The sequence below is a fragment of the Schistocerca piceifrons genome, chromosome 3 (assembly GCF_021461385.2).
Source record: "Schistocerca piceifrons isolate TAMUIC-IGC-003096 chromosome 3, iqSchPice1.1, whole genome shotgun sequence".
Lineage (NCBI taxonomy): Eukaryota > Metazoa > Arthropoda > Insecta > Orthoptera > Acrididae > Schistocerca > Schistocerca piceifrons.
The window spans coordinates 601,831,931-601,851,201 of NC_060140.1; the positions used below are offsets into that span (position 1 = coordinate 601,831,931).

Consider the following 19,271-nt stretch of genomic DNA (forward strand, 5'->3'; position numbering starts at 1 on the left):
ACCCAACATTGTTGTACTTCAGCTTAATGCCAAAATCATGATAATAATATAAAATAAAGAAATTTGTACAAACAAACGGTGGAAATATCTTTCAAACATGTAGACTGCTTTCCCATCGGGCATAGTTGCTATGGGCAGTCTGTCCTCAGCGGCCAGAGAAAGTGGTCATGTTTGTGAGAGTTGTGCTTGTATGAATGTCTGTGTGTTTTCTACTTTAGAAGAAGACCTTTTGACTGAAAGCAAAATGTGTAGCAATGTTCTTGTTGTACCTGTCAGCAACACATCATCTCCTCTGTGTGATGAGTGGCTGTTTATCCTTTTTATATTATTGTCAGAATACAACTAAATTGCTCTTACCGATGAACTGTGTAAATTCAGTATACATTGTCACTACCACAAGTTAACAATTGATAAACCATAACATCACTAAATCTCTGTCTATGTTGAAGGATAATAAGTTCCATTGAAGGAATCTCAAAGATCAGAGTCACTGAACAAGCTACAGTCAGGATAATAAATCGTAAATCCAGAGGAGTGGCACTTAATGATTTAAATTCAAAGTCTGTTAGGTTGTATAGGGACGATGAATACTGAGCACTGTTAATAGTCCAAGTGCCACACAAGAGTACCAGTCTTGGAGCACCAAGTCCAAGGCTGGTGGGAGGATGTGAAGTTTTTGGTTGACATCTCGCAGCTTGTAGTGGAGGCAGTAGTGGCTGCAGTGAGGTGTCTACCAGTTTGGATGACTGCTGACATTGGGAGGTGTATATTGTGGAGGTCTTTCTGCATTTGAATTGCTTGCAGTGGCTCAGTGAACTGAAGTGACAGAGAATAGCTCATTGGATGACTAAACACATTGCAGAGTGATATCTGCTCGATGCCTGGAGAGTATGTGGTTGATGTAGGCAATGTACTACTCATGATCATGGCACTGTTGTCTGCAAAGTATATGCCCCTGGGCTCTATCCTGGCACCTCATGTGGGGAAGCTGGTGCCAAGTGTTTCTATGATGCCGGCAAGAGTTCTACTTAAAACCAGACAGGTGTGTTTTGAACACAGTCCAGCTCATTCTTAGTTACACGCTATGCCTGAAGTACTGTTAACATTGGGGTCTGCTACAAGTGTGTCCCCTGTGGAGCTGGACCATCCCTAATGACCTTGATGTGGATGGGACGTTAAACCCAATCTTCCTTTCTTTCTTCCTTCCATCCTTTCCTGTGCATCTGATGAAATGTTGACCATGTTTGTAATGCGGGTAGCCATAGTCACAGGTGAAACGAGACTTATTTTGAATTCAGTTGGCTGATTGTTGTTTTGCCATACTTTTGATAACCTTAATACTTTTCTTGATTTTACGCGACTTTTCTTCCAATTCCACTAACCTCTCTTTGGAGCTTAAGCAGTTTACTGCTCCTAAAGACATTGTGGTAGAAGCAGTGTGGTGTCTTAAGGTACATGTTATGTATTTTACTGTATAAAGACTGTTCTTTATTTTTACACTATATTCTAATAAACATTCAGATGTATGTAAGCTAAATATCTCCTTAAAAGCAAAGTAAAAGTTTTCTTATGGAACTGACTGTGAGAAATAAAAAGGGTGTGCTTTGCTGTGAAAATGTGCAGTTTTAATTTCTTTCTCACTGTCAGTGGTAGGATTGTAGGATTATGAAGTTTCAATGATTCAGATTCTGCAGTAGTATTCTAATCATAAGATGATAATTCATAAAAATTACATTCCTGTTTTCTGTGAAACTGATGACGAGGAAGCAAGCAATACAGCACAGTGGTGTGTGTGTGTGTGTGTGTGTGTGTGTGTGTGGGGGGGGGGGGGGGGGGAATGAATTTGTGTAATGGTTTACGTGCCTTCTAGTTGAACGTGATTTATTAAAAGTGGACTTTCATTTAAAGTGAGATGTAGTCCTCTCATTAATATATGACTTGGTCGTTGGTAGAATTTTCAATGGGCTTGTTAGGTATGTTGTTGCTATGATTCTTTAGCTGCACTATGACCTTAGGAACTGCGGAATTTGTTACAACCAGGGTCTTTAATTCATTATTAATGAAAGGAAGTTATTAATAGTTCAGGTATTTCATTAATTTAGCTTGGAACTTTTGTGTGTGTTCCAAGAGTGGCTTCATGTATGTCAATCTTTGTAAAAGAGATTAGATGTCTTTTGTGTATATCTATCGTTATTGATAACAATTATTGTGAAACCCTCTTCTGCTTTGTCTGCTAAGGTGTTGTCATTTTGGAGTTTGTTATTGATGAACTGGAGCATGTTTATTTCAAAATTATTTGTTAATGTTCCTTCATACCTTTGTATTTTTGTATAGATTTGTTAGCCTTGTGACCTAGCACTGTTTTGTCAGCATTATTAAGTTCTAAAACATCTGTTGTTATCTTTAATGAGCATGTGGTGTTATTTATGTTTTTGTAATTCACATTTGGTTTTAAATTGTTTTTTATTGTTAATTAGTAGTGCCATTTCATTCTCAGTGGACTACAAAGGAATTATATTTGCATCTCTGGGATGCAGTTTGTAGATGGCACCAGTCTTCTTTTCATTGTTAATCGTTTGCTGAAGCAGATGCATGCTTTTCTCGAGTCGTCAAGCTATCTTTAATATGAGCTATGTATCTTATCTAGGAATTTGGTGTACAGTTTGAGAGGTACAACAAAAGTGAAGGAACTGGAATGTTACTTTCTTTAGTTTCAGATAGGAACAGTAGGTTTGCCAATTCAGATGTTCTGTTGTTTTATTCAGTTGTTCTTTTTCACATTTTATTTAGAGTTTTTCACTTAGCAGTATGTGCTTAGGTTCAGCTTGCTGAAAATATATGTGAGAAATTAATCAATCACTGTCTGCAAAAGTGGCACATTATTCGTAGAATCGAGTGTGTGCTGATTGTGCGCGAGTCACACTCCTACAGTAAACCGCTGCTTGAAATTTCTGCACCATTCTGGTCATTTATCTACACTACTCAGAACCTCAGTATAAGATGTATTGTACTTGTCCAAATCAAAATAGATTATGCTTCATTGCATTGTGCCAGTGACCTAAGCTGCAGCTAAGTCATTTAGTTAAAAACTGACTTACTGTTGTGACAAGAATGAATATTTTGTATAAGTAATGATTCCTTTATCTTGTGTCAGAGTGTATGTTGTATCAAACCTCATAAGGGTTCACAACTATGTGCCAAACTTGGATTAGAACACAGATGTTGGGGTAATAGCAGGAAATTTAAGGGGGGGAGGCACTGCCATGAATGGTAAAATACCAGTGGTTACAGGTGTTGGAGCAGCACCTTTTTTAGGATAGGTAAGACAGAAAGATGTCAAGTTCTACGAGAGGTCAGGATTGAAACAAATCTTCAGTTTAGGAAAGAAATTAAACAGCACAATTCTAGCACATTGGATCACCAATCACAGCTATCAATTATAAATTTTCACCAATCACCAGAAATTTTATCTCCACCAAGTTGTATCTCAGTCCTATGTAATTCCATTGATGAATTAAAGTCACCCAACCCAGTTGACATAATCTGCCTCTCTGAACACCATGTGACCACTGGTATAGGAACTAGGCCTAAGCACAATGAGAAACTCAGACAGGAGAGTACTGCAAATGTTAGAATAAGGAAAGGTTCTCATAAAAGTATAATTAAAAATAATGTAAGTATATTTCATCAAAATATTGGGAGTTTAAAGAATAAAGTAGATGAGCTTCTGGTTTGTTTAGAAGATTTAGAAGCTGAGAATGAAATAGATATACTATGCCTGTCTGAGCATCACATTGTTACTGATATGGATAAGGTAAATGTAAGTGGTTATAAGCTCTCTGCACATGTAATGAGAGAAAATATGGAGAAAGGAGGAGTTGCCATATATGTCAAAAGTTATCATTGTGCAAAAAATATAGAAACAAAAAAGTTTTGTGTAGAGAAACATATAGAAGCATGTGCCTGTGAGCTTAAATTAAATAAAGGCACATTTATAATTGTAACTGTATATAGGTCCCCATCAGGAAATTTTCATCTATTTCTGAAAAATTTGGACTCCTTGTTGTGCTATCTGTCAGACAGGGGGAAGCAAATTATTATTTGTGGGGACTTCAATGTAGATTCTCTGAAAGAGGGTAATAGGAAAAATGACCTTGAAGTATTACTCGGTTCTTTCAATTTGACACCCGTTATTGATTTTCCTACTCGGGTGGTAAAGGATAGCAGCTCACTGATAGATAACTTCTTTATAGACCAAGATAAGTTTAACCAGATAAATGCTCAGCCTGTTGAGAATGGTCTTTCTGATCATGGTGCACAGCTAGTTACAATATATGACATAGCTCCATTCAGCAATACTAAACAGTCCTCCAAAGTAGTACGTTCAGTCAACGATTTAACAATTGCAAATTTCAGGGAAAGCCTACAGCAGTTAGACTGGGATGAGGTGTACCGTGAACCTGATGCCAATTTAAAATATAATTTATTTCATGACATTTTTGTAAATGCATTTGAAAACTGCTTCCCCAAGAAAATAGTTAAATATACTCGTAAGAAACCTTGTAACAAACCATGGCTTACTAAGGGTATAAAAATATCTTGTAACCGGAAAAGGGAAATGTATCTGACAGCAAGAAAGAGTAGTGACCCAGAAACTATCAAAAATTATAAAAACTACTGTGTTATATTAAGAAAAGTTATTAAAAAAATCCAGGAGTATGTGTATCATGTCTGAAATCAGCAACTCTGATAATAAAATTAAAACAATTTGGAATATTATTAAAAGAGAAACAGGTCAACCAAGAGCAGAAGAAGACAGTATTACTATCAAATTGAATGAAAACTTTACAAACAAAAAGTCAGAAGTTGAAAATATTTTTAATAATCATTTTCTAAATGTTGTGGATATAGTAGGATCCAGGTGTTCATTAGAAGCTGCTAGGTTGTTAATGGAAGAGGCCATACCTATGCAATTTGATACAATTGAAATCTCACCCACTTCTCCCTCTGAAATTAGGAAAATAATAAACTTGCTTAAAAGCAAAAACTCACATGGAATTGATGGCATTTCCAGCAAAATACTAAAAGCTTGTTCTCAACAGATAAGTAAGATTCTCAGCCACCTGTGTAATAGCTCTCTGGAACAGGGCATTTTCCCTGATAGACTGAAATATGCTATTGTTATACTTTTGCATAAAAAGGGGGATAGATCTGATGTCAACAATTACCGTCCAATCTCCCTTCTAACAGCTTTATCTAAAATTTTTGAGAAAGTAATGTATTCAAGAGTAGCTTCACATATCTGTAAAAATGAAGTACTAACAAAATGTCAGTTTGGTTTCCAGAAAGGTTTCTCAACAGAAAATGCCATATATGCTTTCACCAGTCAAATTTTGAATGATCTGAATAACCGAACACCTCCCATTGGGATTTTTTGTGATCTCTCAAAGGCTTTTGATTGTGTAAATCATGAAATTCTGCTAGAGAAGTTCAAGTATTGTGGCATGAGTGGGACAGTGCACAAATGGTTTAATTCGTACCTAACTGGAAGAGTGCAGAAAGTTGAAATAAGTAGTTCTCGTAACATGCAAAGATCAGCACATTCCTCAAACTGGGGAACTATCAAGAATGGGGTTCCACAAGGGTCAGTCTTGGGTCCTTTGTTGTTCTTATTATATATTAATGACTTGCCATTTTATATTCATGAAGAGGCAAAGTTAGTTCTCTTTGCTGATGATACAAGTATAGTAATCACACCTGAGAAACAAGAATTAACTGATGAAATTGTCAATACTGTCTTTCAGAAAATTTCTAAGTGGTTCCTTGTAAACGGACTCTCACTGAATTTTGATAAGACACAGTACATACAGTTCCGTACAGTGAATGGTATGACGCCATTAATAAATATAGACCTTAATCAGAAGCATATAGCTAAGGTAGAATATTCCAAATTTTTAGGTATGTCCATTGATGAGAGATTAAATTGGAAGAAACACATTGATGATCTGCTGAAACGTTTGAGTTCAGCTACTTATGCAATAAGGGTCATTGCAAATTTTGGTGATAAACATCTTAGTAAATTAGCTTACTACGCCTATTTTCACTCATTGCTTTCATATGGCATCATATTTTGGGGTAATTCATCACTGAGGAATAAAGTATTTATTGCACAGAAGCGTGTAATCAGAATAATAGCTGGAGTCCACCCAAGATCATCCTGCAGACATTTATTTAAGGATCTAGGGATATTCACAGTAGCTTCTCAGTATATATACTCTCTTATGAAATTTGTTATTAACAACCAAACCCAATTCAAAAGTAATAGCAGTGTGCATAACTACAATACTAGGAGAAAGGACGATCTTCACTATTCAAGATTAAATCTAACTTTGGCACAGAAAAGGGTGAATTATACTGGCACTAAAGTCTTTGGTCACTTACCAAATAGTATCAAAAGTCTGACAGATAACCAACAAGTATTTAAGAAGAAATTAAAAGAATTTCTGAATGACAACTCCTTCTACTCCATAGAGGAATTTTTAGATATAAATTAAGAAAAAAAAATATTAAAAAAATAAAAATAAAAATAAAGAAAAACAAAAAAAACACAAAAAAATAAAGTTGTTATATTAACTTAAGTATGTTGTTAAATTAACCTAATTATGTCATCTATTGGAAAATTTGACTCGTTCCACATCATTACGAAATATCGTATTCATGATCCATGGAACTAGTATTAATCTAATCTAATCTAATCTAATCTAATCTAATCTAATTTTACAGGTTATCAACAGAGTTATCCATGCATGCATTCTATCTGAGGAAGGCAATACTTCTCTCCTACTTTTCCAATTCCCAAATGCAAAATGTAGTTGCTCAAGACCTTGAAACACAAATTGAGAGCATAAAAGAAATCATTGAGGTGAAATGCTTTCTTTTGTATCCCATGGCTACCACAAGGAGCAGGACAGTCTCACATTGTGGACTGTTATAACAATAACTCAGATTGGATGATAGATTTCTTTTCTTATTTGGATGTGTTGACTGTAGAATAGAACTATGAAATTGTTAGAAGTCTCAGTATGGCTTTTGTGAATTCAGATCGTAGGCATTTATGTTCAAAACATCATTCAAGATTTAGTGCTTAACTTTCCAAACTACATATTAATTGAACAGTAATGCATGTACTTCCACTTCATTGCTGACAAGAACTTTGAGAATTGTGTGTAGTTCATTCTGCTGCTTCTTAAATTTAGTAAAAAACAGATAATTACATCGCTTGTTAGCTTCTCATTAGAAGTCCAAGCTTCTCATTAGAAGTCCAATATTATCAAAATGTTTTAACTTCTTATAACCTGTGGTGACATATTGTTTGTCACACAATGATAGTGCGAGAAGTCAGTGTGACTCATAGTGAGTTTGTTTTGATCTGAGAACTGCAGTGTGGTTCCTGTCTGTGACAACATCATGTGTTTTGTATATATCTCATGTAGTCGTATTTGAATAAAGTCTTTTGTGTTGTTAATGTTTATCTGTCTTTTGTAGTTAAGTGGGTAACTACAATACAAACAACAATTTTTGCAAATAGACTTGAATAGCATTTATTTATCATTGGATTCCTCTTCACCATGCAGGAACCAAAATAATATTGATTTCCGTATAGTCACACTGCTTCATAATAGTTTTATTTTACAGAAGCTGTGAAGTTTTTGCGAGTACCTGCATCTACTGCCATGCCTATACCTCTCGCTCATGTCATGTCACAGCTTTGGATACGTCCTGTTGATCAACGTTACTTATATTGCACTCGTCCAATCATATGGAATCATGTTAGCAAACCAGGGGAAGTTGTTACAGAACATCGGCAGTGTCTCAGTAGCAGAGATCTTTGTTACAGGTTGGTATTCAAAAACATAATGACATTTTGAATAGTATTTGTAGATGGTATTCTTAACCACTTGTAATTTTCTTTGTAACAGATTTTGTGTGGCAGTGCATCGGGACAATTATCCTGTTGAAAAACCACTGGCAAGAAGTACATGGTTGCAACCAGGGCATACTATAACATTGTTCAGCCCTCTCTGCATAACGAACTTACTGCCATATGACCTTCACTTCAGTGTGTCAAAAGACCAAAAATTTGAGGGACATGTTCGTCCAGCAGAGTCGTTTAGTTTACATCAGGTAAAGGATGATGATATTTTGACTTTCAAAAGAGTTGCTGATGTTCAAGAATAATATTCAGGAAGTTTCAATGAAACTAAATAACCTCAAATTTTTAAGATGTATGCAGTGTGGTTAACAGAATGCATATGTATTAATCCCCTGCCAAGAGGATAACACTATTTTTGTGCATACTGTTCTAATGATGAACAAAGTCATCTTCATCTGGTGCAGCAGGTACTGATCTCGAACGTACTCTTGCTGTAGTGGCTCCTTACAGTCTGGTTTGAGCCCATCAGGGAGTGCATTTAAAATCGCTATTTGCAACATGTCACAAACAGATCAGCTGTTCAACTGTCAACCTGCAGTCATCAACCCAGGCATACGTTATAACTTAAACCTCCTTACTTCCTTTTAAGCAGACTACCAGTTAAAATTGAGATGAATTTTGCTTTAGTCTGATGTACTAAATTGCTAGATTTCTAAACATATTTTATTTTATGTTGTTGTGAGAGTTTTTTTTATTTATTTTTGTGCTTGGTGTGTATATATTTTACAGTTTATTACTTACCTGAGACAGAATGTGGTGTTCACAGGAAGTCCACATATACTGTTCTGCTACTAGCACTACTGAAGTGATCTAGTCATTTCTTCTCTATGACTCGTGGTCTGGTTGTTGCCATTATGGTATGTGACTATGGATCCAAATTTTATCATATGTGGTTATGTATGGGAAAATCCTTTTGTCCTTATTTTAAGCTAAACCTCTTTAAGCTAAAGGTGTGAATAATATTTTTGTGATCTTCATTAGAGTGATGAGGGAGCCAGTTTACACAATGGTTCTTGTAATAGTGTTCATTCTAGGCAAAATGTGTTTAGCATTATTTGTGTTACTGAGGCAAGTTTTGAGTGTAATAGCCATCATAGTGATCGATAAACGGTTGAATGGTACATCTATTTGCTTGTGTATTTCTTAATGGTTTCTGGTTAATTAATTCATAACATAATGGTTGAGTGGTTTTTGTTCTCGCATTCTGCCATTGTTTTTAATTACTGAATAGTTTTGACAAGGGCTTCCTGTGTCCATGCCAGTAGCTTTTGAAGTTCAGTGTAAGACGTGTTCGCAATGTGAGATATTCTGATTTGATCCACTCATGTTGAAGGTTCACATAGTATTTGTCCCCCTTTCCACTAAACTTGATTGATGTGTGTACATGTGTGTGTGTTTTACAAAGCTTGAAAGTCCTAATAATTGCATTAAACCTCCATTTCCCTTTTTAGTGTTTTCAGTCCAAAGTTCATAAATCAGATTTGCATATATTTCTTCTTGGGGGAAGCTTGAGGTTTTTGCAACCTTCATTTTTCCATATAGGTATCAGAACAGGATAAAACACTTTCAAATTTTTTTAACAGTTCATTCATTAAATCATTAAGCTGTAGGAAAATATGCTCCTTTTATAGAGGTCAAAATGTGTTGCATATATATATATTTGATGCCAAAATCTCTTCATTTACAGGTAGACACAGAGGCTGCAGTGGAAATAAATTTCAGGTTGGAAAATTTTCCAGGAATTGGTACATTGATAATTCCATCAGGAAGTAGCTCTTTTAGTGGACGTGTTCGGGTTCAGGACCTCCAAGGGCGAAGACTGTATCTTCAGATTTCAGTGAATGTACGAAGAGGTACAGGATACAAGGTACGTCACAGAATCAGATCCTTATATTTATAATCAGCATTAATATTTGCTGTCACAGTATACCACCTTGACATTCTTTGTCCACTATTACCTTTCTTCATTGTCATTGGAAGCATGGTAGTGACTGAAGAAAACATTAGCAGTACAGATTCTCTAAGCTCTGTGAATAAACATTTATTGTTGCACTGAAACTTCCAGGATGAAAGCAAAAAACAAAAATCATTATGATCTTGACATTCAGTACAATTCAACCATAATCAGGGGAAGACTTTTTTTTGTATTATGTCTGTATTATTAGGCAACATTATACATATGATACATAAACACAGAATTCTATACTACACTGCACAAATGCAAATCAAATGTGAAATGGGAGACAAAGGGGGGCTTTATATATGTATTGAGAAGAATCTTGTTGAAGATCTCAGTTGTCTTGTGTTTCATAGGTGTTTTTTCCCTCCTCCTCCTCCTCCTCCTCCTTTTCCTAGAGTATTCTCTGGTTGTTCAGCTAAATGTGTGTATGTTCCATGTAAAATGTTCAAATAACTTCTATTTTCTATTTTGTAAATAATTAAATGATTATTACTTATACTACTGTGATGTGCTTATTTTCCCTAAAGGAAAAGATTGTTTTCACGTCCATTATTGTGGTCTTTGTATTGACTTTCCAACCCATTTGATGTAAAGCATCTTATGACACTTCTTAGGGAAAGTAGCTTCTGTGCTGTAACATTCGTTAAGCCCAAGTTGAATAAATAACCCAATTCTTGCACTGAAAAAGCAGTCGACAAAAGACAAACCATCAGTTTAGTAATATAAAAAATTTTCTATCTCGATTGCTAAGTATCTTTGTAATAACTAATTTCAGTGCCTTATGCACCATCATCAGGTATAAAATGCTTGGTTATGAATCACATGTTAGTGTGAAATGCAGTACCATAAGCAATAGTTGGCTGCTTATGATACTGCAATTAAATTTTTCCTGCCTGGAAGAACATACATGGACAGCACACATTTTAGTTATGGGTGGTGTGAGCTATATAAAATACATCTTTATTAACCTACCCACAATTCAACTGTGTATAAGTGCATCAGTAATGTTGTTATATATCATCGTTGAGGATTCATCTGCAAATGTGGCAGTGAAAGTCATAGCTGTTCTCTCTTGTGACACAATGAAGTGAACAACCAAAATACCTTTGACTCTCGCCCATTAGTAGCAGATCTGGAAAATAAACACACAACCGTAGATAATGACAACTTTTGAAATCCAGAAATAATCTTACACATTTCCGTATGTATTTAGGGAGCATGATAGCTCTCTTGGGGTGAAAAGTATTGCTCAGGGAAAAGAAATGTGGTTGATCTACTATCTGAATGGTGTATGGGAAATGTTCTTAATCTGTTGCCTTGCAAAACACCTGTATTTTATCAAAAATGCCAAATGTGCCCAATGTATACCATACAGTTTGGGTCATTTAGCTTTATCGGTTGACAATCTGCAAAGGTACTGGGGCTTCATTTGAACACCAGATGATTCTGAGCCAGATAAGTTGATTGTATTGCTACCAAAACAGGACTTACTCTGAATGTCTTATGTGCCACAAGGTGTATGGTGTGGGGAACCTAACATGACACATCATCTCATGCTACAGGCTATTATGCTCTGCAGTGGACTACAGAAATCTTCTTTTTGGAAACACCCCACAATACATGTTTCAGAGATAGTGGTTACTGTACTGTCATCCCAGTGAAAGAATTCCTACCCCAGTCAGACAATATGAGCAACCTATTACCCACATCCAACTTTGTATGTCAACTTCTTTTTTTGTCAGTTCATACACCAACTTGATTAATGCCAGATAAATGCATCCTCGAGATCTCACCAAGTTTGAAGCAGTCCAAATATAACCAAAGTCCACACAGTAGATGAGCTCACAGATTCACATACAGCAAGTTATATAAATGAGTAAGTAGTAAAAATGCAACTGAGAATTGGCAGTAGCAGGTAATGTTTCATGCCTTGAAGGTAACCAGTGGGTAGGCCCAAGCGATAAGTGGTTGCTGTGCCGATGAGAGGTACACAAAAATATTCCTGAGGCACCATTGGGAGGTTGCTGTGTGTTGTCATCCGAGTCTGCGTTAGATGTCATCTGTTTGTGTGTTGGGGATTTTAGATATCTCCTTCCTGTAAATAGCTTGTATGGTGGTAGTAGCTCAGTTTGTGACGGGACTGCCATAGAAGGGAGAATTCACAGAAGGCCCCCTCTGGCCATCCATTTGAGCGCACTTCATTATCAGTTGAAGCAGCAAGTCACCTGGGCAATTTGATACAGTGTAATCAGAAAATTATGAAGTTTATTTTGCAGACCTTGTGTCTCAGAGCAGATTGTGTAATGATAAATTCTGCGAAAAAGTTTGCAGTGCTGTAACTTGTTGGGTCTTTCTAGCAAAAAGGTGTGTGGATCAAACAGAGCAGAGAGTGGTTAGTCATGTGTTTTCGGGTGTACATCAGAGTTCAACAACTTATACAGTCATCAAAATATTGTGGATACACCAAACAAAGGAAAATACTGGATAAAATAAAGACAATCCGAAAAGTATACAATATAGTACCATATAGAGGAGGTGCGTCTCAGACAGGCACTACAGAAAGACTGCTATACATTTGAGCTTTTGACCAAAAGGGCTTCTTCCAAAGTAGAAAATGCATACACATTCACGCAAGCACAACTCACACCCACATGACTACTGCCTCTGGCCAGAGGCCCAAGAGTCTGCCTTCAGCGCCCAGAGATAATGGCCATGTGTGTGTGAGTTGTGCTTGCATGAATGTATGTGTGTTTTCTATTTTAGAAGAACCTTCTTGGCCAAAAGCCCAGATGTATAGCAGTCTTTTTGTTGTGTCTGTTGGTGACTTAACATCTCCTCTAAATGGAGAGTAGCAGTGTATCCTGATCGTAATATTGTCATTATTATGCACAAAATTTTTTCAGCAACTTGCCTCTGCATACAGAAGCACATCATTAACAGTCAAGTTAAGAAAACATGGGTGATTAAAACAAAGGGTAGTTTGTGATCAGTGATAAGATGAAACTGAACTCCATAAAAATAGATGTGGAATTTCTTAATGCAAACATAACCAAAGGTGCCTCGCCGGTGTGTGAATAGCTAGCTTGTGCCACCATGATGTGTTTTTGAGGCAAAGGCAGATTGTTACTGAGTGCTGTCAACATTTTTGTGAGAGTATAATGCCAGTGCTGCACTGCAAAGCTTCAATAATAACAAGATGGTTGCTGGACGCATAAGTAATAAAAAAAGAGCAGGATTTTAAGGTGTAGTTGTGATGTTTTGACAACTTTTTCACAATTGCACTGTCATTTGAATTTGCCACTTTTATTGTGAAGTCAGATTCTCCACAGAATTGGTCATGACAGAAGCATCTGGAAAACACTCATTAGAGGAAGAGAGAGGGCATGTTAAGACGTCACTTAATAACTTTGTGATACTAGAGGGAGCTAGAGAGGCCACAATTTTAGAAGAATAGAGAGAGAGAGAGAGAGAGAGAGAGAGAGAGAGAGAGAGAGAGAGAGAGAGAGAGAGACTGTTTAAAGAAAACTAAATTTGTTTTGTTATTAAAATAAACTTCCTGTAATAATTTGATTTTCAACAAATGAGTGTAACTCCTTGCATTTAAGTGGTGCAGACAGTTCATGTGCAGCTTATATATGCTGCTTCATAGGACTGAGGATTTTACTACTCAGAATATGACCTAAATGATCCACACTCATGTATGTTAAAGAAGGTTGTGAGATTCAGTAGCATTACCCCCTTGTAGCTATAATATCATCTAAATAATTAGCACAGTATGAAACCATTGGCAGAATTGTTGAAGGTGATTCACTGGCTACCCCAAAGAGGATGTAGTTGTACTCACGCAAGCCAGAAGGATTACTGATTACCATGAGTTTCTTTGAGTCTTCATCTTAGGCAAACTGCAGATAGTTGTTGGCCAAGCAAAGCCTTTAGATAGTAACCTCATGAGAGCTTAGCCATCATTAGGGAAGGCATCAATCTCAAATAGTGACTGAGCAGTAGCTTTAAAGTCATCTTTCTACCTGTCTTAAGAACGATGACCATAGGCTTAACCCACTGGCTGGATGCTATGGGAATGATGATTTTCTGCATTTGGAGGTACAGGAGTCAGTATCTACTTCCAGCTTAGAATGCAAATGAAATGGGGTGTATTAGAGAAAAAGGTGGTGTAGCTTGTTTAGCCTTGATTCAGGCAAAATATGCCCTTTAATATAACTGGATAGATAAAAAATCTACTCGTCAAGCAGTGACTGGCACTTGACGAGTAGATTTTTTTTATCTATCCTATTACATCATATTTTTAAAAGATTGACTTTTTTCCTTAAAATATGCTCTTTGTATGAGTTGCTCAAGCCATTAAATGCATTAACATCTAACAAGAAATTTACTGGAACTTGAATGTGAAATATGTAGCAGGAAAATTTGTCCAGTTGAAAACTCGTGTATACTAGTGGAATACCCCATTAACCTTTTTGTATGTTAATAATTAATGAAAATCACCTCAACTGTATTTTTACACTTTTATTGTGTTATGACCAGTTTTGTTTCTTTGAACATTTTCAGGTTGCCGACTTGTGTTGAAGTCAGTAAATAGATGGTCTGGTTGTCATATATAATGTTAAATACAACATTCCAGAACTTTGATCATAAACATGCTGCCAACCACTTGGCAGAAGTGTGGCGAGCCAGCACGGCATGCTGTGTACAGCAATGGAAGCAGAATGTTTACAATCAGTTTCTTGTATGTTGTTTTTAACATTGCATTATACAACCAGGCCATCTACATAAAAATCCAAGCCCTATCCATAGCTACTGGCATACAAGTGTGCCACTGTGTGCTCATCACAGTGCTATGGATTTCCTCTACATGGAGAAATAAGTTTGAGTGAGGGTATAATCCATCATCTGTCCCAGGAATGAAGTACTAGATTTCAGTTGGTAGGAAATTTAAAGACATAGTTCTTGATTGTGCAGAGGATTGGACATGGGTAATGGATGTGTACGTAAAAGAAGAGAACCAGACATTTATGGGGTAGTAAGGAGACATGATTGAGCAAAAGGTAGCGCTAGTATTCCTGTTACATGAACATACACACATTGAAAAATGTTTTGCATCACCTCAGTTCCGAAAGTTCCAGAACCAGTACAGAAAATTGGAATAGAGATCATCATAAACATCATTTCCACCCTTTTTATTGCTCACGAAAACCACACATTGCCTGCTGTACCATCATACAGCGAGAGCTTCAGAGGTAGTGGCCCAGATTGCTGTACACACTGGTACCTCTAATACACAGTAGCACATCCTCTTGCATTGATGCATGCCTGTATTTGTCATGGAAAACTATCCATAAGTTCATCAAGGCACTGGGTACTGTTGGTCCAGATTGTCCCACTCCTCAATTCGGTGTAGATACTTCAGAGCAGTCAGTGGGTCACGTTGTCCATAAACAGCCCTTTTCAATCTATCACAGGCATGTTCGATAAGGTTCGTGTCTGGAGAACATGCTGGCCACTATAGTCATGCGATGTTGTTATTGTGAAAGAAGTAATTCACAAGACATGCATGACGGGGGTGCGAATTGTCATCCATGAAGACAAATGCCTAGCCAGTATGCTGCTGATATGATTGCACTATCGGTCGGAGGATGGCATTCACGTATCGTAAAGCCATTACGGCGCCTTCCATGACCACCAGCGGTGTATGTCAGCCCCACATAATGCCACCCGTAAACAGCAGGGAACCTCCTCGTTGCTGCACTCACTGGACAGTGTGTCTAAGGCGTTCAGCCTGACCAGGTTGCCCTCAAACATGTCCCCGATGATTGTCTGGTTGAAGGCATATGCAACACCCATCAGGGAAGAGAAAATGATGCCAGTCCTGAGCGGTCCATTCGGCGTGTTGTTGGGCCTATCTGTACAGTGCTGCCTGGTGTTGTGGTTGCAAAGATGGACCTCACCATGGACATTGGGAGTGAAGTTCCGCATCATGCAGCCTATTGCGCACAGTTTGAGTGGTAACACGACGTCCCGTGGCTGCATGAAAAGCATTATTCAACAAGGTGGCATTGCTGTCAGGGTTCCTCCGAGCCATAATCCATAGGTAGCAGTCATTCACTGCAATAGTAGTCCTTGGGCAGCTTGAGAAGCATGTCATCGACAGTTGCTGCCTCTCAGTATCTCCTCCATGTCCGAACAATATCGCTTTGGTTCACTCCGAGACGCCTGGACTCTTCCCTTGTTGAGAGCTCTTCCTGACGTGATCGAACTGCGGTTGGCCATGTAGGCTTGGATGAACTACAGACAACATGAGCCTGTACTTCCTTCCTGGTGGAATGACTGGAACTGATCGGCTGTCAGACCCCCTCCGCATAATAGGCGCTGCACATGCATGGTTGTTTACATCTTTGGGCAGGTTTAGTGACACCTCTGAACAGTCAAAGGGACTGTGTCTGTGATACAATATCCACAGTCAATGTCAGTATTCAGGAGTCCTGGGAACTAGGGTGATGTAAAACTTTTTTTGATGTGTGTATTATGACAGCTGGATCATATTCAGTTGGCAAGCACTAGATGTTGGCATCAAGAAGAGATTCAGAGACTTAAGACTGTCACTGTAATTGATGTGTGACGTAGTTTTGTTGTTCATTGGCAACCAGCAGCACTGCTTGCCACTTATTTCTTTACATTGTTGCATTCTTACAACCTATACTTCTATGCTGCTTGATACTTGATATCTGAGAACTCTCTGGATTCCAGTTACATTTACATTCCAGATTATATTTAGAGGTAATCACCATGAAAATAATTCTGGCTTCTGGTTTTTTAATGATAACTGTTATCATACTGTTGAAAAACCTAAACGACATAGTTGTCTTACCTGCATACTTGTGTACTGCCATGGCAAGGTATTTTTTGGGCAATAACAAAGTTGCTGTCAGAAACAGCGAAAATGACAATAAGCCTGACCTTTCTCAATTCAAGTGCACTTGGTGAAAATAGTATCAGTACAGTGAACTTTAGTGGAACTTTTCACTTAGCACATCTCCTGCAATCCTCCATTTCTTCAAGGAATAAGAACCATACTATGAACAGCATGTGCAGAAGTAGACAGAAATGTTCCTCTAGCAGATCACACTAAAGCAGCTTGCCTTGCCATTTTCCATGTTCTTGCCTCTGAATGAGAAAATGGATGACTGAGGCATATATCAGTATCACCTACATTTACGGCCTTGCCACAGTTGAACACTACCTTCCTCAATGCGCATTGGATTCCAACCCTACAATCTCTTTCCTGGTCACTACAACCAAATATATCCTCACCCACAATTACTTCTCCTTCGAAGGCATTACCTACAAACAAACTTGGTGTACAGCTATGGGCACTCACATGGCACTGTACTATGTCAACTTATTCATGGGCCATCTAGAGCAATGCTTCCTGAACACCCAGAATCCCAAACCCCCTCACCTGGTTCTGATTCATTGATGACATCGCTGTGACCTGGATCGAGAGTAGGGACTCTCTGTCCACATTCCTCCAGAACCTCAACACCTTGTCCCCCATTCGCTGCACCTGGTCCTTCTCAACCCAACAAACCACCTTCCTCAATGTTGACCTCCACCTCAAATATGGCTACATCAGTACTTCTGTTCATATGAAACCTATTAACTACGAGCAACACCCCTACTTCAACAGCTGCCACCCATTCTGTACAAAGAAGCCCCTTCCATACAACCTAGCCATCTTTTGCCATAAGATTAGTTGAGATTAGATTAGATTCAGCTTTCATTCTGTAGATTAAAAAAAAAAAAAAAGAGATGATTTTCATGGGTGTGGAACATATCAAAAAGTATAACATAAAAACATAAAACATTTGAAAATAATACTACTACCCTGATCATATGTCAGGAGATTGTCGAAATAGGTGAATACAATGCAGTAAATGGGAAAAGGTAATACTTACAGAAGTAACATGCTGTCAGAATGAAACACTGTTAGGCTCTATTAATAAATCATACACAAAATACCTAATCTTGACTGTTGTGGCCAAGTGCTGTCAAAACTGAAATCTAACAGATATTATGGCTTAACACTCTCTGTTGAGATATTCATCTATGAAATAGAAGAAGTTGCCTATCAAAAAGTCTTTCAAACTCTGTTTAAACCATGCTTTATCTGAAACCAAGTTTTTAATGGTTTCTGGCAATTTATTGAAAATGTTTGTTTCTGAATATTGGACCCCTTTTTGGGCCAAGGTAAGTGATTTTAGGTCTTTATGTAGATTGTTCTTATTCATATTATTGATACTATGTATTGAGCTATTGGTGGGAAATAGGAACAAATATACTGAGAAGCAGTGGTTAGAATACCAAGTTTCCTGAACGGGTTTCTACATGATATTCTTGAATTTACAACGCAAATGATTCTTATCACATGCTTTTGCACCCTAAAAAACCTTTGGTCGGTTTGATGAGTTTGCCCAGAATATGATCCCATCTGAAGTAATAGAATGAAAATAAGCAAAGTATGCAGGATTTTTTATATTTATACCTCCTACATCTGACATCATTCTCAAAGCAAATAAAGTCTTCTTTAGGCACTTAAGCAGTTCTGTGGTATGCCCTTTCCAACTGAATTTATTATCAAGTTGTAATCCGAGAAATTTAACACTGTCATCCTCTTCGATCTGCATGTCTTTGTATGTTATACACATGCCGAAAGGAAATCTCCTACAGGTTCTGAACTGCATATAGGGGTCTTCTCAAAGTTTAGTGACAGTGAATTAGCTTTAAACCACTTATTAATGTCAGTGATAATTTGATTAGCAGCTGTTTGTAAACCTGTTCTTGACTTGCTACTTGTTGCAATGTTTCTATCGTCTGCAAACAAAACAAACTTAGCATCTGGCAATGTAACGGATGAGAGGTCATTAATGTACACAAGAAAAAGCAATGGACCCAAGATGGACCCTTAAGGAACACTACATGTAATTAATTCCCAGTCAAATGAAGACTGACAGCTTACTGCACAGGTATTTTGCAATGACACCCTTTGTTTTCTGTTAGACAGATAAGACTCAAACCATTTCACAGCATTGCTGGTGACACCATAATATTCTAATTTACTTAAGAGAATGCTGTGGTTCACACAGTCAAAGGCTTTTGACAGGTCACAGAAAATGCCAGTAGCCTCTAATTTATTATCTAATGAATTAAGTACATTCTCACTATAAGTGTAAACATCTTTCTCTATATCAGAACCCTTAAGAAATCCAAACTCTGACTTGGACAATATATTATTTGCAGTCAGAT

At 37.4% G+C, this 19,271-nt stretch overlaps 1 protein-coding gene across 1 annotated transcript in view; it reads left to right on the forward strand.

Annotated features, from left to right (window-relative positions):
- LOC124787832 (vacuolar protein sorting-associated protein 13D) overlaps nt 1-19,271 on the forward strand; it is a 557,316-nt gene that overhangs the window by 374,269 nt on the left and 163,776 nt on the right. The window contains exons 46-48 of the mRNA XM_047254770.1: nt 7,696-7,897; nt 7,980-8,184; nt 9,681-9,860. Of these exons, the coding sequence (XP_047110726.1) occupies nt 7,696-7,897; nt 7,980-8,184; nt 9,681-9,860 (587 nt within the window). The remainder of the gene's footprint in view (nt 1-7,695; nt 7,898-7,979; nt 8,185-9,680; nt 9,861-19,271) is intronic.